Below are 24,772 nucleotides of genomic sequence, written 5' to 3' on the forward strand. Positions count from 1 at the left end.
CTTCATATGGTTATATCTCGGCAATGAATGACTTCACAGCTAGACTATTGTATTCTTGGCGGGGGTTGTCAGGATACTTCATTAATCTTATTAATTATTCCGCGACGTCATAAATAAATAGTCACGTGACTATGTTTCATCGCTTATAAATTAATAATTAATGATGTCATAAAACGAGTTAGATATTTTGAATTTTCTCAATGAGTAGAACACGTTCGGAGCCAGCAATAATTAATGAAATTAATAATTAGTTATGGATACGCGTAAATTTAATCGCTTATATTTAATTAACCGTTGACGTCATGATCTAACTAATGGACTATTCGTAACGGGCTCGATGAGTAAGTAGAACATTAGACTTCAGTATCACCTAATTTGGTTAATATTTAGTTATGGTTAGGCTTAAAGTGGCGGTCTAGGCGTCAGCATTCGGCAGCTCACAATTTCATACCTCATGGTGACCAGGCACCTACCGCCTTGAGGTAAGAAAAAATTGCCCTCTAAAGAGTCGAGGAGGAGAAAACTTAATTTTCTGCAGTTTGGGACGCCTTCAGAGATATTCTGTCCTTGGTTGTATCCCCAGGAGTCTTCCCTGTCGAGCTCGTCCGCTTCTAATCAGTGGTCGGTTGCCCTCAGTCCAGGGCTTTGCTGGCCACTGCCACCCATTGAGCTCGGTGTACCAGACGTTGTTAGTCTTCACAGCGGTCGCTAGACAGCAGTCTTTCCCATTGCTCCGTACTCGGGTTTGGCATTCTGGGGACCACGTCGATGTTTTGACAGGCCCATGTGATGTGAGTCAAAAAACTTTTCCGGCCCAAATTGGACAAAAATATCCGACCCCAAGGCGGTAGGCGCCCGCTCGCTGTGAGGAGGAGGAGGAGGTGTAGGAACTTTAATGAAACAGGAGAAGTCTGCCCGGTTTTTGGCCTGGCATGCTCGCCGTGAGGTATGGAAGAGTAGCCTAATCACGTGGTAATACATCGCATGGAAGATAGATGGCGGTACCAAACAGCTAACGCTCGTTACTTCAACGTCTTCCGCACGGTGGCGGTATCTTTTTTATCAGGGTATTTCAGCAGGCAACCTTAAACCATTCAGAAAAAAATATATACAGCAAACTGACAGGATGTACTGAAAGAAAGCGATACTGAGGAGGCTTACACCTTGGGCACCTTGAATGACAACGTTGTCGTTCTAACTGAAACCTGGTTAATTCTTCCATCGCCAACCCTGAACTTCAGATAGCTTTGCCTAACTTTGATATCTTCCGCTGCTTTCGCGATGAGAGGCATGGTGGAGGGGTGTTGATAGCAACTAACCGTAGTCTACATTGCTTTAAAATTGTTATCTCCTATCCGTTGAAAATACTGTTCGTTTGCACTAAAAGTACCCACCAACCGGTCCAGTATTCTGAAATAAATAAATAAATAAATTTCCACCCCAACAAGGCATAACAATAAGTCTTCCAGTCTGCTCGATCTTTTGTTCACCACAGATCCTGATAACCTTTCTGCACTAACTGTCTGGCCCGAGCTCAGCGATCATAGCGTAATTCACGCTATGTATCAATCCCGTATAGCGTACCCGAAAAGAAATGAAGAAGAAAATAACCCTCTACAACAGAGATGATTACTTCGCTTTCAATGAAAGTTAACTCAGTTTAGTTTCTCTTTTCTTGATACGTTCTCCTGTGGGTCAGTTGAAGATAAGTGGCTAATTTTTAAATCAAACATACAATAATAAATCAAAGCCCACATTCCCACAACTACCGTAACCGAACGGTCGTCTTCCCCCTCGTTCAATAACACCTTAAAGCGCCTCAACAATAAAAAGAAACGACTCTATCTCACCGCAAAACAAAGTACCACTTCACGCGCATAGAAAAGCGCGGCACTGATAAAATATTTTCGTCTCTAGCTGCAAAAACTAAGCGATCATTCTTTTCTACCTCAATTCCTGATATGTTGCGTAATAACTCAAGTCAATTCTGGAAGGTTATTAATCCATGCCTGAAAAAATCGATAACTATACATGACCAAAACTACATTCCTATTCCTCATACTGAAGTTGCAACCACTAAACTCAGCGCTTTGTTCAGTTTTCACCAAAAATTTCGAAGGCAATCTTCCTTGTTTTCCTAAGCTTCAACATCCTGACATGCCAGATATCACGTACGAACCTCGCGGCATTTGCAGATTAATCGAATCACTAAAGCTAACCTCATCGGCTGGAGTTGACGACATCAACGCCAAAGTACTCAAAAACCGCAAATGAATTACCAGTGTGATCCTGTCGTACATTTTTCAACAGTCATTTTCGTATAGAGTGGTGCCGCTGGATCGGAAAACAGGTAAGGGCATTCCAGTTCCATTACTAGCGTTTATTCTAAATTGATAGAGAATGTCATTTTTGTCCAACTCATGAATTTTCTTATTTGCAACAACTTCTTTCATTCTATTCAGCATGGATTCCTTAAAAATTTATCTTGCGATACGCAACTTTCACTTTTCACAAACGACATCAGCTCCAACCTAGACCTTAACACACCTGCACATTCAATGTTTTTAGACTTCGATAAAGCTTTTGACAAGGTTCCCCATAATCAAATCTTCCTGAAACTTTCGCGCCTAAATCTTCATCCTCTAGTCTGTAACTCGCAAGGTATTTTTTTGATCGGCCGTCATCAGTTCGTTTTCGCAAATAACCATTCCTCACCTCTGTCTCCTGTGATTTCTGGTGTGCCTCATGGTTCCGTTCTTGGCCCACTGCTCTTCTTAATCTACATCAATGACCTCCCTAACGATATACCTTCTAACATCCGTTTGTTTGATGATGATCGTATTATATACCGATCGATTAACGATTTTTCAGACGCCGTCATTTTTCAACGCGACTTACAAACAGTGGAAAAATGATGTAAACCATGCTTAATATTTTGAAATGACAGCAAAACGTCATTAATTACTTTCCACCGCCACCATCGTCACGTAGTGCCCACGTATTATTTTGGCAGCCCAGTAATGTCCTCTGTGACATTTCATAAATATTAAGGACCTATTTTAATACAGAATATTTCGTGGTCCTCTCACATAGCGAAAATATCTAACGAGGCTAACAGCACTCTCGGCATTCTAAGTTGAAATCTTAAATTCTCCTCCCCTTCCATAAAAACCCTTGCTTACAAAACACTTGTAAGGCCCAAGCTAGAATATGCGTGCTCCGTTTGGGACCCTCATTCGACTGATCTGTCAAACTCCATTGATCATATCCAAAACCGCGCAGATAGATTTATTTTTCACGACTATTCTTCCTATACTAGTGTGACAGCTTTAAAACCTAATGCTAATGTTCGCAATCTAGAAACTCGAAGTAAAATAGCCAGGCTTGTTCTCTACCACAAGTTCTATCATTTTCTAATTGATAACAGCGTTCTATCTCCCGCTCACCGCCATTCATCCCGGACCAGTCATTCCAAGTCTGTATTCCCACCGCACGCATCGCACCTTCACTCGTTTTTTTTTTTTCAGAAACAGCGAAAGACGACTGATCTGCCTGAAGAAGCGGTTCACCACTGCAGTGCGACAAATTTCAGGACAGCCACTCAAAATTTTCTTTTGCGAAGCCGCCCACCCCTCCTGTAACCCCCTGTCCAAGTGGCATTTGACGACTAACTAACTAACTAAATAAATAAATAAATAAATTAATGAAACAGTTTTTCATAATGGACAAGGAATGCTTTCCATTACAAATGTTTAGACATTCAAAGAAAATTAGAAAGCATGGGATAATTCCGGAAGTACTTGGGGAAATAGGAGTGAAATAAAAACTTGTCAATGTTTTTAACTGTCCTGACAACGATGTGTCCAAAGCCTTAAAATTATATCGCAACAAACTCAGAACTGGGATTCTAAAAGCAAAAACGAACAAAGTGAGAGATTACTTTCCTGCGTGGCCTAAAAGAACAGCGCTAACGTTGAAAACAAATTAAATACAGTGTTGATTAGACATTTTCCTAGCAGTCTTGCTCTAAAGATCGTTGTGAATAGTGAGAACCCATCAGGGGACTGGGTGGTTAATGCCTTCAAGAACCATTTTGTGAAAATAACTATGCGCAGTGTTGATGATCTCAGTGCTTTAAAGTGTGCCGATTATAACGAAAAATCACTGTTCTTGCAGGCTATTAACGATGACGAGGTTCGGTTCATGTTTCGAAAATTAAATAATAGTGTAAGTCACGATGTAGGCGGCATACAGTCAGTTTTCACATACTACAGTATTAGTTTTAGTTGGTAACAACTTTATTTAGAAGTCCTGCAGAGCTTTCGCGACGGGGCCTTAGGTCTCCCACGTGGGGACGTCGAGGTGTTGCCTCGTCGTCGCCTCGCAGGCCTTGCTGGACGGCCCAGAGTTGGTCACCGAGGCTGGGGCTGCGCAAGGCAGCGGCCCACCGCGGCGGGAGGGTTCCGTAGTTTGCACCGTCAGGGTTTTTGCTACAGTCCCATAGCATGTGGGGTAAAGTTGCTATAGCAGTGTGGCAGACCTTGCATATATTTGTCGGGTATGTTCGGGGTTGAGTGTGGTATTGTGCCGGATTGGGGTTGAGCGTCTGCAGTTGTCTGAGGGCCACCGCGTGCGCCCTGTCCAGCTTGTCGTTGGGCGGAGGGAAGGTTCGGTGGGCCAGGCAGAGGGCCTTGGTAATTTCGTTGTATGTGTCAAACAGACTTTGGTGCTGTCCCATGGACGGCGGTCGCCGGCGCGGTTCGCGAGCTCGCGCGCCTGGACGTGCGCCGTCTCGTTTCGGTTGCGATATGTGTGCGATACTTCTCCCATGTGCGCCGAGAGCCACTGGGTTCTGGTTTGAAAAGCTTCCTCCCACTGGACTTTTCGATTGGTCAGGATTCGGGCCGCTGTCTGTGAGATCCATCCTTTGGCGAAGTTTTTGACCGTTTGTCGCGAGTCGCAGAGAACTGTGGTGCATGTCGGATCCGTGAGGGCGAGGGCCACCGCCTCTTCCTCCGCTTCTTCTGCGCGCTCGCACCCTACACTTGCCGTTATGCGCGTTTCGCCACTCGAATCGACGACCGCAACCGTGAATCGCGAGCGTTCTGCGTATTCCGCGGCGTCAACCAACCTTGTCCCCGTTTCGTCTCCGTAGCTGTGTAGGAGAGCTCTGGCCCTGGCCACTCTTCTTCCCCGGTTGTGTTCTGGGTGGACGTTCCGTGGAATCGGGTCGACTCTTAGAGTTCGTCTGATCGCGCCCGGAACAGCGGTTTTCCGGCCTTGTTGTGTATGGTAACGGATGCCGACACTTTCCATGATATGGCGTCCTGCTCTTGTGCCCGCTAATCTTTCTAGTTGTGAAGTGCGCTGCGCCTCGGCGATTTCGGTAAGCGTGTTGTGAAGCTGGAGCAAGCGTTGCGTGCTGGTGTACTCGGGTAGACCCAGTGCTATCTTGTACAGCCTGCGGATGAGGACGTTGATCTTGGCTTCTTCTCCCTTGTAACAGTTGTGGAATGCCGCGACGTACGCAATATGGCTCATGACGAAAGAGTGTATGAGTCGTGTGGTACTCGCCTCCCTCATTCCGTTTCTTCTGCTGGTGACCCTCTTGAGGATTCGCATGGCGTTAGCCGTCTTGTGCTGTAATTTAGTGATCGTTTCACCGTTGACGCCATTGGCTTCGATTATCATGCCAAGGACCCTAATTCTGTGCACTATCGGGATGGTTGCTCCGTTGATCGTGCGTAGTCTGATCTCTTCGTATTCTCGTCTGGTCGCTGCCGCATTCCGACCACACGCGGGTGGTCTGCCCCTCTGCTAGGGCGGTATAGTAGGAGTTCCGACTTTGTAGGCGAACATTGTAATCCCGTACTCACAAGGTATTCCTCTATTGTCTCGATTGCTAGTTGCAGTGCCGTTTCGATGTGACCGTTGCTGCCTTCGTGCACCCAGGTGTTATGCCGTCGGCGTATATGGTGTGCCGGACATCTTCGAGTTCTAGTAGTTTTTCTGCTAGCTCGATCATGACGAGGTTGAAGAGCATGGGCGAGATGACGGAGCCCTGCGGGGTGCCGGTGCTTCCCGGCGTTTTCTCTTCTATTTGGATATCCCCTGCCACTAAAAAAGCTCGCCTGTCTGTCAAAAAAAAATTTAACGTAGTTGTACGAGCGTACACCTAGGTTTTGCTGCGATATCTGGTGTAAGATCGCCGAGTGCGCGATTCTGTCGAACGCGCTTTCAAGGTCGAGACAGGGAATTGATCTGGTGCCTCTCGTCTTGCCGTCAAGCACCTGGTGCTTCAGTTGTAACATTGCCTCTTGCGTGGATAATTGGGCGGAATCCTATTATGGATGGTGGGTATGCCCCTTTCTGCTCTAAGTGGGCTTGCCAGCGGTTAAGCAGTGCGTGCTCCATGGTCTTGCCGACGCACGACGTTAGGGATATGAGGCGAAGGTTGTCGAGGCTCGGCGGTTTTCCGGGTTTTGGGATTAGTATCATTCTCCCAGTTTTCCACTGTTGCGGGAGGCTGCCGCGCTGCCAGCACTCATTGATGAATGCCGTGAACTGTTCCACGGATCGGTCGTCGAGATTCTTTAGGGCGCGATTCGGCACCCCGTCGGGGCCCGGCGCCGATCTGCTGTGGAGGTTGTGCAGCGTCATCCTGATCTCTTCTACGTTAAAGTCCTTATCCAATTCTGCGTTCAGATCCCCCTCATATGGGCCGTGTTGTGCGGTCGAAGTGTGCGGCAAGTACTTCGCTCGTAACCGGACGGTCACTGCATCTTCACCGTGCTTCTCGAGCTCCTTGTGTAATAGACGTGCGAGGCACTTCCTCTGGTGGGACTTCGTCTTCGTTTCGTCCAACAGATGCCTGAGCAGGTTCCACGATTTCCCGTTGTGTAGTTGGCCGTCGACTGCATTGCATAACTCATCCCATTGCTGGAGGTTGAGCGTTCGGCAGTGCTACTCGATATTGCGGTTGATCTCCGCTATTTTCTTTCTGAGTCTCCGATTGAGTCTCTGTCCCTTCCACCTGGCCAGGACAGAGTTCTTCGCATCAATGAGATGCGCCAGGCAGCTGTCCATCTTGTCAGTTTCAAACTCGGTTTCAACGGTCTTGGTTGACGCTTTGGCGCCTGCAATCAGCGAGCGGGTCCAGGCTTCGATGTCCGTGATCGTATCTCCTGAAGACTTCTGTTGGTCTCGTTTATTTCTGAAATCTTCCAAATCGGCCCATTTGAAATTTCGCTTACTGCCCTGCGCCTTGTCCGGAGTCTGTACGTGTATTTCGACGATCATGTGGTCACTCCTCAGGTCGGTCGACGTGTTTTTCGACGTGGTAGCCGTCGTCCCGGCATTTCGGACGAACGTCAGGTCCGGGGTCGTGTCTCTGGTAGTGGAGGTACCGATTCTCGTCGGGTGCGCCGGATCCGTATGTAACGTGAAGTCGAGTTCCTGCGCATCTTGTCCAAGTTGTCTTCCCTTGGTCGTGCTGTAGCCGTAACCCCATGCCGTGTCTGCCGCGTTGAAATCTCCCCCTGCAATCAACGTCCGGGACCCGGCAATCTTGAGCGTCTTCTGAAACAGCGCTCGGAAATGTTGGCGGCGTTTCGATGGGCTGCTGTATACGATCAGTATGAATATACTTTGTTTCCTCTGCTTGGTGGGTACCAGTTCGATGAGAGCGTGTTCCATCTGGACGGCTCTTAGTTCGTGGTCAACGAATGTGAGACGCTTCCTAACGAGCGTGTATACACCCCTCCCATCAATTTTGCTGCCTTGCGTTTTGTAGCCTGTTAAGGTAGCCGCGTTGGTGAGCGTTTCTTGGAGTAATATCACGTCCGGTTTACGTTTTGCGTGCCTGTTGTGTTGCTGTAGAACGTCCTTTTTGCCGGCGAAGCCGCGGCAGTTCCACTGCCATATTACTATCCATTGGTTATCGTTGGTAATGTTGATGCTGATGCAAGTTACGCGGCTGCCCTTGATGGTGGCTCGGTCCCGCATCACTGCTCGCCGGTGCTTGTCCATTTTGCGTGAATGCGGAGTGATTCAGTATAATCTGCATGTTTCCTTCAAGGTTAGTGTCCTGTTTGCGAGGCCAAGGAATGTTGCGTGTAGATTCTCAATGGTACTTTGCATGGTGCATAGCATTTTCTTGATGTCTGTCATTTCCACTCGCAGCTGAGTGAATACGATTATGTCGAGAACGTCGCGTGGGCAGAGGGTATATGTACCGAGAAAGGTCCAAAGCTAACTTCTGGTTAAGCAAATAATAAAGAAAGTCAAGGCGGTCTTTTCTTCTTCGCGTTTCAAGTGATTAAATATTATCAGCTGCCACGAGCTCAGTGTTTAAGATATACCGCTATACCCTGCCTCACACGCGTATTTTTGTGTATAACGTGGTATTTTCCCAAAGAGTATCGAGACAGCAGAAGTGATCGTCTTACAAAAGACAGGTGATTAAAAATTACATAAGTAATTAGAGGCCTGTGCCTATTTTCCCTGTTTTTTCGAAAGTTCCTGAGTAGGTTATTTGGACAAAAATAAACAGCTTTTGTAATAACCACATGGTTGTAAATGCCGCACAGTTTGGCTTCCGAAGGAATCCATCAACGGAGCTCGCTCTGTTAGAACAAAATGTGTTTATTTTGAAGAAATTTGACAACATAAAGTTGGCCCTTTGAATATTGGTGTATGTTAAAAAAATTATTCGCCCGAGTCAAAATTTATTGCTAGATAGATAATTTACAAAACTATGGCTTCCGTTGAGAGCTTTCGAACTACTGATATGTCACCTAAGGAGCCGACAACAGTCTGTTTACATTAATGTCCGCTCGTCATACACTAAAGCGATTCCATCAGGTGTGCCCCAAGGAAGCATTTTAGGACCATCCTTATTATATATATATATATATATATATATATATATATATATATATATATATATATATATATATATATATATATATATATATGTATATATATATATATATATATATATATATATGTATATATATATATATATATATATATATATATATATATATATATATATATATATATATATATATATATATATATATATATATATATATATATATATATATATAAATGGCAGACTTAAGTTTTATAGCACTGAAAAATTCGCAACCTATGCCGAAGATACAGCACAGCTTTTTTCAGCCGCTTCAAAGGGAGGACTAGCAATTCAGGGTAACGCCACGCCTTGAAATCTTCGACTACTGACGAAATATAATGGGCCGGATATAAACATAAATTTAAAGGCCATTTCTTACCATCTCAAGAAAGAAATCATCCCGTTTAATCACAATAATATTACAAACAATGATAAAGTAGAGATGGCTAATACCTTCAAGGTTCTTAGAGGGACCTTTTCAAAAAAGCTAACTTTTGATGACTGTATACAAATCACATAATGTCCAAGCTTTCAATTGTTGTAGTATTAACCGACATCAACATATACTTTCCGCTGTCGGAGGTGAACCTTCTTACTTACGCCTCGTTATTTTTTCTCATTTGAACAACTTTTTTTTGCAGCGGGGTACTACTTACTACCTTGCAAGAATTTAAATAAAAATACGCTTTACAAAAAATAGCAACAAATGTCGCTAACTCTTCACACTGCGAATCATCTGTCGCCCTTCTCTGCAAATATTACATTGTTAGAATGCAAGACACGTATACATACCACTCATGCACAACTTTTAAAACTTACATAAAAAATAATACCAATTTCTTTGCTGACCTAGAATTTTTAACAAAAAATGTTTGTATATAACACATGAACAGTTAAAAATTTGAGTCTTTGTAGGACTACTTATGGGGAATGAACTATGCAACACAAACTCCCTGAAATATTAAATTATTGCATGAGCTGCGATATCCAGCTCGAAAGGATACCAAAGCCAGTTTGCGTAAATTTTTAGGTCACCGAAATTCTCACTAACTTTTTCACTTTCATAAGGTGTACAGACCTTTATGTCTCTTATTCATTGTCATTTCATGCCACATAATTGCAAGTTATCGTAAAGGCCGACCAACATGGAGCGGTTTTCCTGCGATAAACTGGCGAGCGGCAGTCCGGCGGCATACGTCCCGCGGATGTTTGCCGTCGATTAGAGCCAATTTCACATGCAAGCCAAAACAGCAGCGAATCCCACCGCCGCGGCACAAGAACCCGTATTGAGTCGTCGTGGTGGCTCCAGTGGCTGGCGCGGCGAGGTACCAAAAAGGTTTAAATGTTCGCTGCGACGCGCCGCTCAATCGCTCAGTCGCTTACATGTTCGCCAGGCAGTCAGCCGCTCGCCGGAAACGGCCAACGGGGATGGTCAGCGGGGACCAATCGGCGCACGACCGCGTCTGGATTCCGCCCGCCGGGCAACAAGGCTGCGCCCGTCGAAGCGGGGCCTCTCGGTTCACCACCGATTTGTCGTTGCCGCTACTCTGTGTTTTATGTTCACGGCGAACGAAGGGCAAGAACCTTACTCTTTGCTTAAAGATGCCCGCACCACCAAATTCTAGCGATGAAACGCGTCCAATTTTAGACTGCTTCCGTGTTTACAGAGCTGCTAGGCTTAGCCGGTGCGCGTTGTTTGACGTCAGAAGGCGCGGGATGTTCTAACAGATAACGATTTTGGTCCAGAAAGGAGTCAAAGAGTAATTCGTCCTATTTGTCGCCACTGAATATACAACTGTTTCAATGTCATTACAAAGCTATTCTTTTAGCATTTCACTGAGCGCATAGAATCACGCCGTTTCCAGCAACACTGAAATCACACCGGCTGCGCACGCGTCGTGGCCCCTGCAAGCCTCACCCATGTCACAGCGCGTGCGCAGGAGTAGTGCGGTAAGCCGCTATACATCTCAGCTATTACGTCTCCGCTATGCTAAAAAGTCTATTGACAGCGACCAACTTCTAAGCTCCAGACGAATTCCTTATAACTGAGTGTTACTAGTTAAAATAATCTCCTTTCGTGCTATTTTTATGCGCTACCCCCCCCCCCCCCCGCCCTTTATGTCCTTCTTCACTCGGGCCTTTACGTGTACAGTTAATGATGAATATGTTAGGTCTCCTTGGTGTGCATATAGCGTGGATTAGCTGTTCCTGCTGTGGGCAGCCGGGTGTCAGCATTCTCTCCAGCCCACCGTGGTACGCAGCTACAGACCATTACTGTTGGGGCCTCATGACGGCACTCACCGGTAGGCGGCCGACACGGCCAGCGCGGCGCGGAGCACCTGCACCGGCTGCACCCGCACTAGGGTGTCTATCGCCAGCTGTGCCACGGGCCGCAAATTGGGAGGTACCAGGGGCCTCCGGTCCGGAACGCCCGTCAACTCGCCCCGGAGCCAGCCGACCAGCTTCTGCAGGCTGTCGCCGTGCGCCAGGCTGCGGAGAACAAGAGCACCATGTGGCAGTGTCCGGCCGGGCTCCGCATGGCTGCTTTGTTCACAACACGAAAGTCAGCCAACGGATGCACCGTACTGCTCGGAATGTCGTCCCTCGTATTCGAGGGGAGATGGACTGTGGGTTCGGCCACTGCCACTGCAGAGGAGGAAAAAATTGTCTGCCTCGCGAGTAGCTGCAAGCATGAAATGCATTGCAGGAAAGCAGCGGAATATTCTAAGACGGCTCCTTCCTGAAGATTTGCTTTCCGCCGTTGGTTAGATGCGCTGAGAAGCCGACGTGTGCGGTAGTCTACCTTAAAACACGCAAGATGTACGACAAGGACTGATTAGCGGCATTAAGCGCTACACCAGTGCGAATATTCGATCATTTCGAATAGTCGGTCGAATAGTAAAGCATTCGAATCTGTTCGAACACATTCGAACGTTTGATATTCGGAATTTCCAAGTACTCATCTCAAGCCAATAATGTTTCTGCAACTCTTGCTTCGTGTCGTTTTCCGTACAGCATACCTCATCTGGAATCCTCCACCCTATCTGCTAGGCGTACGCGCCGCGTGCATTTGCGCCCGCGCGTATTACGGATCCGATCTGCGCATGCTCGCGGCATTGCAGGCGAGAAGGCGCAAGTGCGGCGCACACATCCGTATCTGCAAGGTGACTGCGCCAGGGGTTGGAAACTTGATATACATCAGAGTCCAGCCAACACAGACGTCAGCGACAATCTTTTTCAAAGCGGCAGGAGAGATGCCAACTGGAGTTTCGTATTGTCGTCATGATAACGGTACCCGGCACAAAAAACCTCCGAGCGGGATGCGGAGGCTGATGATGATGACAAATCCCGAAAAATTCATCCACTGTCGCTGCCTATCGAGCTATGAGCATGCGGAGGAAATAGTTTAAACCAAAACTAGCCGGAATGTCCTGCCCCCGACTGCGCCCGCAGTGTGCCCACTATGCGCCGGAACCGGCACAGTGGCGTCCATCACTTGGAGGTCTTGACTTCTGCGGTCCGAGTCTGAGCTGACTGAAGCTGCCGCTTTTCTCTGCCTCAAATTCGCTAATCAAGCGCCATGAGAGGGGGCTATAGCATGGAGATCGGTGCCCTCTTCCAACGCCTGGGGAGTGCCTCGTAGAAATAAAGCGCCTGCACTCCTTCCGTGACGTCACGAACCATCACCAGTTGACCACACCATACAAGGTTCAAGAAGAGGCAGCCGCCTCACAGGGAGAGTGCAAAGGCCATTTCTTTCTAGGAGGCACTGTTTGGGCGCGCAGGCTAGCTGTGTGTACGGCTAGCAGATGTCCATGGTGTCCCCGGTTAAAAGCAACAGCTGCTCAGCGACGCAATCGTGAATAAGACCAGCAGCTGGAGGTAACTCAAAGGGTCCCACACCCCACGTATAAGCTGACTCCGTATATGGGTTCACCCCTTTAATTTCCGCTGGCCATTTTAGCAGGAAGTCGACATAGCTTCGATGAGTGTGACAAAGATCCAATTAACTCTTTCTTTCTTCATGCAATGGCCTCATGTGTTCGCAAAATACATGGCTTTGAAAATGCCTCTCGCACCCTTTAACCTCGCAAGTATTCTATTCGCTTAGATTTTTTTTTAAATATCGCTGTTCGCTTCAAACTTGAATTTCACTATTCGCTCAGGTCTACTAAGTAATCTTAATTGTTTCATAGACGCTACGCGTCTGTTCGTTGTTTAGTTTCAAGCTGGGGCACACACAGACACCCTGACGACGTAAACGTCGTATCACCCTCCGGTCAGCACGCACGTAGGGCTGGTTCCGCGGCACCCAAGCGATAGCAGTCGTCATACTGGGGCATCTTCGCCGGCATTCGAGAACATTCGAAGTCCCGCACGGCTGGCCAGTTTTATTAGCGTGCGGCCAGCTGGATAACATTCGAACGGAGAGATTCGAAATGCTCTGCTTTATAGGTACAGAGCTATGTTCGGCTTAGGCACGCCGCAGGTTCTCCAGAACATGCCGAAAATGGGACCTAAGAGCATTTTCTGCTTAATAAAGATTTCTACTGCAAGCTTATATTCTGGCCCGAACTGGGACAACTATCGTGATCTTGTTTCCATATGTTTTGCTGAACCGCGCTGCGCGTCGCCCTGCAGTGCAGTAATTTCGCACCCTGATGTTGCTGCGACTGAGTTCACCATGCATCCACAGCGACCAGTTCCCTGCTGATTGGCGTTTTAAAATAGGTAGCCGACGAAGTAGCTAGAGCCTGGACTGCCCAGAAAAAAGATGCATGTACACATTCCAGACACCTTTTCGCACAATGTAGTCCCAGAGTCCTTCGGTACCTCTATTCTGGTCTTTTAAAGCTTCACATAGGGACAAGAGTTGCCGCTAGGCGCGCAGCAGCAAGTGAGGAGGCAACCAAGTGGCGACGGCACTGAAGGGCTGTGGAAAAGGTCATAAAAGGCGATCGGATGCATTTATGACTACTTCTTGGGATTGATTTATGGGAATGCAGCAAAGCCACGCGCGCAGAGCAAAATTTCATCCCGCCTCCTGCGGCAAAAAAAAAATTCAGGGGACGATTGAGCACTGAAGCAGTGCATAGCCGCCTTGCATAATTCGGTGCGGGTCGGAAGTGCAGCGGTAACTACTTGGCACGCTTTCCATCCTTAAGCAGTGCTCTTAAGAGGGATAGAATTAGTTCATTAGAACTTGGCTGAACCGCGCAAGGAACGTAAGATTCATTCACGGAGCTTTGAGTCCCTCAATCACAAGAGCACACTTACCACAGCATTGCATCATCATCACCATCATAATCAGCTTGCCTACGCCCACTGCAGGGCAAATTCCTCTCCCATGTCTCTCCAATTAGCCCCATCTTTTGCCAGCTGGGGCCACTGTATCCCCGCAAATGTTTTATTCTCATACGTCCACCCATTTTTTTCTGCCCATTAACGACTAGAGGTTGTCTTGCCTTGCATTACCAGCCCTGCTCAAGCCTGTTTTTTCCTTTTTATTTCGACTAGGATGTCATTAACCCGCGTTTGTTCTCTCACCCACTCTGCATGCTTCATTTTTCTTCCCATGGCTCGCTGCGTTGTCCTTAATATCAGCTGAATCCGTTTCGTTAGCCTCGACGTTTCTGCCCCATAGGTGAGTACCGGTAAAATACCGCTGTTGTATACTGCTCTCTTGAGAAATAATGGCAAACTGCCATTCATGATCTGAGAGAACCTGCCATACGCGCTCCATCCCATTCTTAATCTTTTAGTTATTTCCCTTTCATGATCCGTATCAGTGGCCACTACGTGCACTAAGTAGACATATTCCCTTACCACATATATTTTCTTTCAGTATTTTCACGTAAGGCTCTTGTACACCCGGATTTCTTAATGCATGCGTGACTGCTGAGGTTTCCACCGAGTCAAATGCTTTCTCGTATTCAATGGACGCAATATGTAGGGGTTGGTTATATTCTGCGCGTTTGTTTGTTACCTGACTGGCAGTGTGATTATGGTCTACTGTCGAGTATCCTTTACGAAAGCCTGCCTGATCATTTGGTTTATTGAAGTCTAAGGTTGCCCTGAATGTATTTGCTATTAACAGACAGTAAACTGATTGGTCTGTAATCTTTGAAGTTCTTGACGTCTCCTTCGCTGTGAATTGAGATAATATTATCGTTCCAAGCTTCTGGAATGTTCGATGTCATGAGGCATTGGGTATGCGAACGTTGGCAGGAGATGTGAGGAGAGCAAGTTTACATATTCCATTGTAACTTTTTACTTTTACTCACAGTAAATACGCATTCGAATAGTACTGACAACTTATAAAACCTAAATTCATTGAATCATGTTACGCGAGAACGTGTTGTAAGACGTGCGCTGCGCGAGTAAAAAAAACTGTGGTTTAAGTACTGCTGAACCTGGTTAGAGGGCGAAACCTTCGGTGCATAGCGCAAGTAGACACGACTTTGGCGTCTTTAACGTTGAGTGCGTTCAGCACATTGGATAGGCAGTGCGTCCCCCTTACGGCCTGGCAGGTGGCAGCTAAATTAATGGTTGATCTCGAGAGGTTGGTCGCCCAATGAACGCTGCGGCCTTTTTGCCGCCCTCTACCGGTGAATCGAAAGGTCAAAGGTCAAGTGGTGCGACACCATAGTGGAGCACATATGGTAAGGCCTATAGCCACACTTCACCTCTGGCTCACATTGAGGTGAACTGGTACCGCACGGAGAAATCGGCTTTACCTAGCGTAGTGAAGCTTTCTCTTAAAGAAAAAAATACGAGCCCGCCATTTACTTCTTTAAACTAAACGCGACGTAGGGGCGCTAGCACATTCACTTTGCTTAATTTTGTGTATCGTCGTTAATATTGGTGACTGTGCTGTCGGGTTTAAATTGGGGGTCAAGTTTAAGGCGACAAATTTTATTGCGGAGGAAATGAAAGCGCGCACTCTTTCGGCTCCGCTTAAGTACAAATGAGGAACCCATCAAAGATTTACATTGTATTCAAGTCTCTCTTTATAACCGTATTTTCCGCTATATCTGAGTTTTTGCCTTTCCTATTTCTCCCCTACAACACGAAAGGGGAGATTTCTCTCGCCATATTGCCACCTGCCTACTGTGGAACGTGGCGCTTCCGTCATTTAAACCCCAGCCTCTCTCGTAGCGAAACACTCAGTCCAAATGCGAATTCTGTGCCGAAAAACCGATTTTCATTTTCAAGCACTTCGTTTCTCACTTTGGTTTTTGGCTCCACTGCGCACGCGTGGAGGCTGCAGAAGATGACGACGTGCAAAGCACCGCGCTTGCAGTTTAGCACGCGGCGTGTTCAGCTGCGCCGATCGTCAAAAGGGAGCGCGTCCCGAGTCGCATCGCGGCGACGGCGCCTAATGCAGTGGCCAACAAAGCAGATCTGTTCACGCCGCCCCGGGTTCTAAACCCGTTAAGTGGTTTATTCTAGTTTATTTGTGCTCCGAGGCTTCATCCCCTGGCAAGACAGCTTTTTCGCACGCGAGCGGCTTCTTACTAGTGCACTCTAAACTCGTCACTCTTCGCAGACGTGTGTAAGTGATAGCTACACGCGCGCTTTTTTCCGGAGTTCGCTTTCCCCGCCCTTTCTTGGGAACAACACTAAACCTGACAGACGCCAAGTCGGTGTGCAGCTGCGTTATCCCACCATGCAGGCACAGCATATATGTTAGAGTCCTCCGTTTCGCATGCTTCTGTTTGCACTCATATTTACACTGTAAACAAGAATCAACCCAAATGGAGGTTTAAATGGTTGGCGCCATTACTCTATACTCTATATGCGGAAACATTTACCCCACGAATATGGAGCAAAAATGTGTTAAAGGACCTATTTTACTCCATGCACTAAATAATGAGGTATAAAGGAGGATTCTCCCCCTGATAACTCCCATTTTAAATGGAGTTTCTTTGTCTCAATGCGCCCAAAGTCCCCAATGAAGTAAAAAAAAAATACCATTTTGCGCCATCCGCGCCGCCAAATAGCGTCCCCTCTGCTTCTGGCCAGTCGTCTGATAATGGCGGTGAGTGACGACCCCGTGGTTGCCATCGTCGCTGGATCTCTTCTCGCTTCTGCGCCTTCACGGGCGCCTGCCGCGGTACAAGATATCGGCTCGTCGCCGTTTTCCGCTAGCTTAAGCTACATAATTGAACTGTTCTTGTGAAGCCTCCAATGCTGTAACCATACCCGATCTTGTATTGTTAGTGTCGCCAGCCCGTTAGAGCTTCCGCTTAGGCCTAATTCTCACAGCTTTTTTCATTGTGGTTCTCGAGGTGTGTTGCAGCAGATAAAAATGCGTTGCATGAGCATGGAACTGTGACAGAGCATAGTTTCAACGCTGAGCTCTTGATTGAACTGATGAGGCTACATTTTTCCTTAGTCATATTGAAAAGCCAAGCCTTAAATAAGTGAATATGAGCAAAAACAGTCATACCAAAAAACCTTCATGGGTGTTTTCATTTTGAGCTTGTTCTGCCCTGGTTTTTACTCAAATATAGCATGGTGCAGAGAGTGAAAAGTTCCCCGCGACTTTTCATATTTGAACTATTTATTCTAATGTTACATCTCTTTATCTACGAACATTACAACCAAACGAGCTCGAACAGCAAAAGCAGACGACAAGCAAACGACTCCTGCCACCTCCGCCTACGCCGCCGCTGGGCTTGCAGACGACGAAAAGAACGCGCGACGCGGGGTCAAATTAGGGCAGCGCAGTTTTCTAAGTTGGATTGCCGGCGGCCCTCGCAGCTACTGCCCGTTCCCGCCGCTGGCACTGCGGTAAGAATGAACCTGCATGAGGATAAATATGACGCAATTTTGGGCTCCATTTCTGCGGGTAGTAACAAATGTACTCCTTTGTACTCCTAAATACCTTAACGGTGTAAGGAGTAAATCAAATACTCCTCTTACATTGAGTAAATAAAACCTCCTTTTGGGTGTGCGCTAGAGGATAAGCCATTTACTCCCATTTGGCTGCATTTTTGTTAACAGTGTACACATACGCAACTCGTGCTGACGACCATTCCATTATTTAGGTTTTAGCTGATCGTTTCGATACATTCTCTGCTTTCTCAGCAAGCCACGACGTAACTTTTTTTACTAATTACTTTGAATGTCTTGTCAAGGATTGTGTCCAACGCTTTGTTCCTTTTAAAACTAAGAAAAGAAATACTAATGTTCCTTGGATGACTCGAGACATTTTGCATTTATCTCGTCGCCTTCGTAGGCTAAGGCGTTCGAGAAGAAGCAACGATCCCATAACCTTAGACAGATTTCACAAGGCAAAAAAGGAACTTAATCTTAAGTTGCGCATGGCCAAGGATTTCTTTTTTCGTGTCCACCTGCGCGATCTGTTAAGAACTAACCCCCGAAAATTTTGGTCATCCATCTTACCTCGTGACACTTCATCCACTTCGTTCAGATTAGACAATGACGTCATCAGTGAGCCTGCTGTAATATCTGATGCTTTCAACAAATATTTTAACTCGGTGTTCGTTCCGGATAACAACGTCATTCCGCCACTTACTAATATAATTTCTTCTCCAGCAATCAGTAATGCTGTCATAAAAACTGATGGCATCCTAAATCTTGTATTAAACCTCGACGTTAAGAAATGTACCGGCCCAGATGGAATACATAATGCGTTCCTGGTTCGTTACTCCATGTGGTCTTCGAAATATCTGACCATCATATTCAACAAGTCCTTATCATCCGCTACAGTTCTTTCTTCTTGGAAATTAGCCAAAGTGCTCCCTCTTTTCAAATCTGGTGAGAGACAGTGCTTGTCGAACTACAGACCGATTTCATTGACATCACAGTCATGCAAAATGTTGGAACACATCATTCATAAACACATCATGGTTTTTCTTGAATCCAATAATTTCCTATCTAACTTTCAGCATGGGTTTAGGCGCGGTTTTAGTACGGTAACACAATTAACAGAATTTGCTCATGATATATTACATAACCTCGATGTCGGTAACCAAGTTGATGCCATTTTTATAGACTTCTCGAAAGCATTCGATACTGTTCTACATTCCAAGCTTCTTGCTAAACTAAATGCTATACTAAACAATCCTCACTTGGTTGATTGGATTTCTAGCTTTCTCTCATCTCGTTCCCAGTTCGTATCCTATAATTCTTCTCTTTCTACTGCTGTTGATGTAACGTCAGGTGTGCCTCAAGACTCCGTCCTTGGACCACTACTCTTTTTAATATATATAAATGACTTGCCGCATAACATTTCTTCTAACATTCGTCTTTACGCTGATGACTGCGTTTTATACGAAGTAATTAATGGCCCTAATGACCATCGTCACCTCCAAGAGTCATTTGCTATGTTTTGTAGTTGGTGTAGTACCTGGCAAATGAGAATTAATTTCGACAAAACCGTCCTCATGTCTTTTTGTAACAAATCTTCCGTTTCCCATTTTAGTTACTCTTTCAATGGCCGTGTGGTGGATAGGGTCTCGTAGTACAAATATCTTGGTGTCATATTCACGCATAACATGTCTTGGTCTAAACACATTGATTACGTATGTAATAAAGCACTAAAAAAACTAGGTTATCTACGACGCACGCTACCCATTTCACCAAAAGACACAAAGCTACTGTTGTATAAATCTCTAATCCGCCCTGTTCTTGATTACGCAGCTGTAGTGTGGAACCCGTACAAGCAATTCGAAATTAACATGTTAGAAGCAGTCCAGAAGAAAGCTGTGCGTTTTATATGTCATCGTTATGATCGCGATTTCTCACCCTCTTCTACACTTCTCTCATTGAATTTAACCACGCTGTCTGTCCGTCGCCACACAGAATCATTAAAATTCTTACATTGTGTCGTCAATTCCTCAGTAAGGCTGTCAGCTAACCACTACATTTACTTTGCACCATTATCATCTACAAGAAGTCATCACGAGCTTAATTTGATACCGTATTTTGCGCATGCTAATTTGTTCAAATTCAGTTTTTTTCCCCGTTCAATAGAAGCCTGGAATTCTCTACCCGGGTCCAATCGTTCTTGTCCATTTCAAAACTTTGTAACTGCCGTTGAAGACGCATAATAGCTGTGTATTCTTACCCTGTCGTTAACAGTTCCTTTCTTGTTTGATATTTCATTTGTGATTTTAACTTTTTGTAGTGCTCACTTTGTACATTTTGCTGCACTTTGTTTCCTTGCATTTTTGTGTTTTCCCACTCCTGCCATAGCGCATATAATTGCGCTGCAGTATGTATAAATAAAAATAAAAATAAAAATCAGAGCTCAAGCACATAGAGCTCGTGTGCCCGCAGTGTGATCCTAATAATGAGATAAGGGAGCATGCTTTGAAGGACATGCGAGCGCAGGACAGGCGTAGTTTCCCGCGTTGTCGTGATCGTGAGGTGACGGATTCAGACGGCATTCTGAGCGTTACTGGCGCGCCGCCAGTCCAGATATCAACTCCTACAAAAATACCAAGAGGCCTCTAATTACGGGCCGCAGCATCCGTCCTGCATTCCTAACGGGGGCAGCGAATTTCACCTGCTCTCCCGGTGAGGACCAGTGCCGACGACACGAATTAGATCACTCACGCCAAAATGGTTTCTGAAGACGTGGGCGAGCTGAGAATCGAAAGAAACGCCACCAGTTTCCTGTCGAGGCGCTGTCCATTAATTACATCACTTAGAGCCATTCACTAGGCGAGGCGGACGCCACAGAAGCGGCAGCGCAGTGCACAGCAAATCTTCGGCGTTCGTAGTCGCGATCCCACGTAGCATTTCGCGCGCATGACACAGAAAGAACTGAAGAGATTCCGTGCGAATCCGTCACGATGCCAGCGCGTCACATCACTGCCAATAGCGGCCGCCTCCCTCGCTGACCAGCTTTTGCGGGTCGGTAGACTGGAAACGCTGATTGGTCAAAAAAATGTGACGTCAGATTCGTAACGTCATGATCACGTGACTTTTAATGACGTCATGTCCGGTTGGGGACATACACGTTTTCCCTAGGTTTTTCTCGGAATTCCCCACGTTTTTGACAACGCGCGCGGGATAAAAAAAGCGCATCGTGCACGTGTGCACGTGTCTCTAGTTAAGCTAACTGCGCCGCTGATTGCGCATTGACTATACCTGCCGAAGAGGCTCCAGGGAAGTCTGCCCTGTCTGCGTTTTATTCCGTTTATTTGTTTAGTCGTTTTGGCCAGCAGCACGCGAGTACATGCATCTATAATTCTTATCTGTTCCGCGAATCCGCCACCGTCTTTTGCTGTACTAGCCGCCGCTCTGCCTTGAGGGGCGCCTATTCTCCCCTCCTGCTCCTCGTTTTGCTTTTCTATTTCTTTTTTTTTCTGCCCACTCCCTGCGGCTGCTCGGTGGACAGGGGGCGACAGCGCGTTTTTCTTTTTCTCTTTATTTCTCTTTCTCCTTTGAAAAACGCCCTCCTTCGAGCAAACAAACAGATCACACAAGAGACAAACAGCGAGCAACCACACTCCTCTCTTCGACTGAGGGAAAGGAGGAGGGTGCTCAAAGGAACAGACGAAAAAAAAGGGAGGGACGAGAAAGCAGAGGTTAGAGACTGCGGGGCGGAGAGGGGTGAGTTGTCCGCAAGGGAAAAAAGGGGGGGGGGGGGCGCTTCCTTCGGCGGAAGCGAGAGGTTCGAACACGAGGAAAGAAAATATCGTAAACAAGAAAACAGCAATAAAAGAACAAAGAAACGGAAAACACACTGCGCGCATATGCCTCAGAGCGCGATGCGCTCCCCGCGGGTGCGGCTGTTAACAGTTAGAATGTAAGTTACGGCGGCGGTGCGGCCGGCCAAACGCACCGCAGAAACCCGAGCCCGCAGCCGGGCGCCGCAAAGCGCAAATGTCTCCGCTCTCCCTCGTGTCAGAAGGGCGCCTCCGCCCCGCGTTTCGTCGCGGAGACAAAAAGAGGTCTCCTTCCTAGAAACTCAGAGAGGCGAGTAACAGAAAGAAAATGGGGAACGGAGGCGCGAAATCACCCAAGTGTCCGTTATTGCAATGGGTTACTGCCCTATATGGAGCATCACGCTCTACTATCTGCAAATCAAGAAAAAAATTAATAAAAATAAAAATATAAAGAGTTGAGGGGGGAATAGGCAATATGCTTTGCTCTCAGAACTGTTTTCTCTGGTCATGAGCAAGAAAGAATGGCAGGGGGAGGAGAAGGGCGGCATGTGGAAGCAAGCACGCAAATTGGCATGACCTCAGGTGATGCAGTCGGGGTGCTTTGAATTTCAGTAGGGCTAGGACTCTGACCTCTGAAGTGTGGAGAGAGTGCCAGGGTTCTCATTCATACCGGCCTGCACAGGATTAAACTTATATATAAAGTATGATTCTCTATGCTCACGCTCACGGGTATTTTAGAAGCCGCTCTGTAGTAGCGTAACATTTAGTTCGTGAAACTGTTGACCTTCCTGGGAAAGGTGTTTCGAAAGGGAGAGGAGAGGAAGATATATATATATATATATATATATATATATATATATATATATATATATATATATATATATATATATATATATATATATATATATGAAAAGCTGAGAAACGCTTGATTTAGACATTTATTTTGAGTCGACGTTTCGGACAGAGCCTGTCCTTTCTCAAGACTGAAGTTAAGCGATCTTCATTCCCTTTTTAATGAGTTGGAATTGGCACACATGTCCGCCACATGAACAGAGCAACAAGCAATCGGGTGCTGGAAAGAAGATGGGCACAAAAGAGAAATACTAGAAAAGGGAGAAAGAGAACAAGAAAAACGCGCTGTCGCCCCCTGTCCACCGAGCAGCCACGGGGAGCGGGCAGGAATTGCCGAAGTCGCAATTCTTCGCAAGTTCGCGTAACTGAGCAATATGAACCTCTGACAGGCTCACCAGGGTTCTGTAAACATATCTCGAACCGCGGTGGCGTTCCGTCGTGGCTGAGAACAGACGGTCGCAAGTGTTGAGCGCGGTTAGAAACGCATCTTCGCCTTTCGTAACTTCATTTAATTGAGGTCCCTGCTCCTTCGTTTTAATATTGCGCCCGTGGCGGATGGCGTTCCGTAACGACGCTGACCTTCGACGCCGCGCGAATGCAGAAGCATACTTTGCGCCGGGATGCAGCAAACTCAGGCGCCGGACGCCTCTAAGTAGGTAGGAAACAGTGCTTTCAACTTGTTCCGTGGTATTGGTGGCTGGACAGGGGTTTCCAGGAATGTACGAGGGGGCGTAAGATCCCGTGAAACTCATAGTAAAGGCCTACCTCGTCGGCACGTTGTTGTATTGTATAGATGCAAGATCGAACGACACACCGGAGCGAGCGATGTCATGCTGACGCCAAGTTTCCGCCGACCCCCCCCCCCCCCCCCCCTTCTTGCTTTTCCTGCGTCACGTATACGTAGTGTCAAGCAACATGCATGTGACTGAAACTGAAACTTTGAAGAAGAGAAACTGAAAGTAAGAGAACTGAATTTGAAAATAAGGGAAGAGAAACTGAAACTGCCGCACAGTTCATTACCTGATGGGCACAACAGTATCACGTATAACTTAACGTCTTCATAAAACCGCTGTTTGTTCTTCTATAAGATTAGCAGCATTAGTATATGTTTGCTATTAAAGGCACCCAGGTAATCAACATGATTTACCAACTTAATTAGTGTTGGTTCTGGTGTAATGCACGAATAATTTATAGGCATGCCTTTGTGCATACGTCAGAAATTATATTGTGAAGCAAGCCTTGAAACTGCCTGTGCATTTCTCATAAAAGAAGGAAAAAATTATCTTGCTGTCATAGCATGCGTGTCATCTATATCAGATGTAATTGTAATCTTCAGCTATAACTTGAAATGACCCATGCTGGCTGCCATCATAAATCACTTTTTTAATTGTTCAATAAACCTCATAACTCATTTTTGTCATGAAAGGAATGAAATGCTTCATTTATATCTCAGTGCCTTGGTACAGTCATGGTTCATTATGCAATGTAAAATCAGATTTAGGAATATTTTTGTTACTTGTTGCACGGTTTATTCCTGAAATTCAGCACATCCACCAGTGTTGCGTTCCCCCGTGGTTTTCTTTTTTATTAATTGAGTACAGATGAATAGCCACCGGATTCTTGGCCGATCGCCCAGTGTAGGTATGTGCTATCTTTTGATAGGCTAACAATATCAACAACATTCGTCTTTCACTTTCAATCATATATGTGCTGCACTATACTTTTTCTTCTACTTTGTATTGATTCCATCCATAATGATGTCAGACTTTAAAGACAAATCCTCAATACTTGGAGATCTTTACTATGTGCCCAATTTTTGTTGTTGCGACAATGATGGCACAATATGTAATGAAGAATTTAATATATATTTCTCCACATCAGTCCCCAAAAATACTATGAGAGAGAAAGGGCAAATCAGTTACAGCGCCAAAGTACCTTTCACATAATTCTAAACTGTGCAGATAAAACAACTGAAAAGGTAATTTTCCCTAAACTTATTCCATACTACGGCCGGCTTTCAGGCTAATTGTGAGAAATGTCTGTGTAAGCATGGCGAAAGGGTTGAGCCGGAATGCTGTCATGATTCATGGAAGAAAAAGATAGTAGGCATAGGAGGCACTGGCCACGCTATCAGCCTCTTTAAGTTCCTGATTCCGCTCCATCTAAATTCGTTAAGGTTGCTTTGGGTACCAGGTCATATGGGCTTTCACTTAAATGAGGTCGCAGATTCCTTAGCAAGAGCCTCTCTCAGCGGCCCAATTGTTGCTGTCCTGCCATCGTGTGCATATACAGCTGCGGTGAGGTTCCGCAGCTACACAACATTTCAGGAATTTGCTGCCTCGGCTCTTACATCATC

At 46.1% G+C, this 24,772-nt stretch overlaps 1 protein-coding gene across 1 annotated transcript in view; it reads right to left on the bottom strand.

Moving 5' to 3' along the window:
- LOC144123694 (uncharacterized) overlaps nucleotides 1-24,772 on the bottom strand; it is a 92,337-nt gene that overhangs the window by 16,295 nt on the left and 51,270 nt on the right. Inside the window, exon 5 of the mRNA XM_077656475.1 lies at nucleotides 11,219-11,407. Coding sequence (XP_077512601.1) covers nucleotides 11,219-11,407 — 189 coding nt within the window. The remainder of the gene's footprint in view (nucleotides 1-11,218; nucleotides 11,408-24,772) is intronic.

This window comes from Amblyomma americanum, chromosome 3 (genome assembly GCF_052857255.1).
Source record: "Amblyomma americanum isolate KBUSLIRL-KWMA chromosome 3, ASM5285725v1, whole genome shotgun sequence".
NCBI lineage: Eukaryota > Metazoa > Arthropoda > Arachnida > Ixodida > Ixodidae > Amblyomma > Amblyomma americanum.